General features: G+C 57.2%; 1 protein-coding gene across 1 annotated transcript in view; it reads right to left on the bottom strand.

Moving 5' to 3' along the window:
- The window catches only part of Nifk (nucleolar protein interacting with the FHA domain of MKI67), a 12,470-nt gene extending 11,526 nt beyond the window's left edge, over window positions 1-944 (bottom strand). The window contains exon 1 of the mRNA XM_031380121.1: window positions 769-944. Within this exon, the coding sequence (XP_031235981.1) occupies window positions 769-873 (105 nt within the window). The 5' untranslated portion in view covers window positions 874-944. The remainder of the gene's footprint in view (window positions 1-768) is intronic.

Raw genomic sequence — 944 nt, 5'->3', positions numbered from 1 at the left:
AAAAAAAAAAAAAAAAAAAAGTCTGTCATTGCCACTCTGAACCCAAGACTTCAACTCCGAATGCAGATGGCAGCTTATTACACTGAATCTTAATTGTTTCCGGTTGTTAACCTTCACCGTGTAGACAGCACTCTCTCACCACACGATTACCCTACAAAAGAAGGACTTGTTTCTCATCAGGTAGGGTACAGGGGGACCTACACCCGTATTCATGAAGTGGATATAGGGGTTCAAGAGCTCGATTGCACGGCAAATGTGAGGCTAGCCTGGGCTACAATAAACCCCACTGTAACTGACACTGTAACAAAAACGACCCTCCCCAAAGATCCCCAGGACGACAACAACAACAAAAAAAGCTGCCGTCCTCGCCCGTGCACCCCACGCTGAAAACCAAAGGGAATCTAACCTGCCATCAGGGACACTGTCTGCGAGCAGAGCTTGGCGAAGCTCTATCGTGAACCCCGAGCCCGAGCCGTTCTCTGACTCTTGATCCTCCCAGGACGTGGGCTCCCGGATGTCTGTCTATCCTGCACGGTAAGGTAAGGGGACCCAACACACACCTTCCAAACGCTGCGGTAGACCGTGAACCCTCGCTCGGCGGGCCAAAGCAGCTTTAGCACGTCCTGAGACGTGGAGGTGCATGGTCCCTCCCGCACGTGGCGCCCCTCCGTCTTCCCGTAGAGCCCAAAGGGCCAAACCTCGCACCGCTTCCCGCCCCGCCCCGTGCGAGGTCGGCTCCCGAGGCAGCCCGGCCGCCCCGCCGCTCACCTTCTTCGCGCGCTGCTGGATGTGCGTCAGACCCTTCTCAAACTGCGAGTCTTCCTGCGGGTTCAAGGCCAGCGTCGCCTTCGCGGAGCCCGCTAACCCGGCCATGCTGGAGGAGAACACGTCCGTCCACGCGGAGCTCCCGGAACTGACGTCCCCTCCACCTCTCGGAAGCGGAA

The sequence above is a fragment of the Mastomys coucha genome, unplaced genomic scaffold, assembly GCF_008632895.1.
Source record: "Mastomys coucha isolate ucsf_1 unplaced genomic scaffold, UCSF_Mcou_1 pScaffold1, whole genome shotgun sequence".
Classification (NCBI taxonomy): Eukaryota; Metazoa; Chordata; class Mammalia; order Rodentia; family Muridae; genus Mastomys; species Mastomys coucha.
Note: the sequence above shows the minus strand (reverse complement) of the source record. Positions and strands in the feature narration are given on the sequence as shown.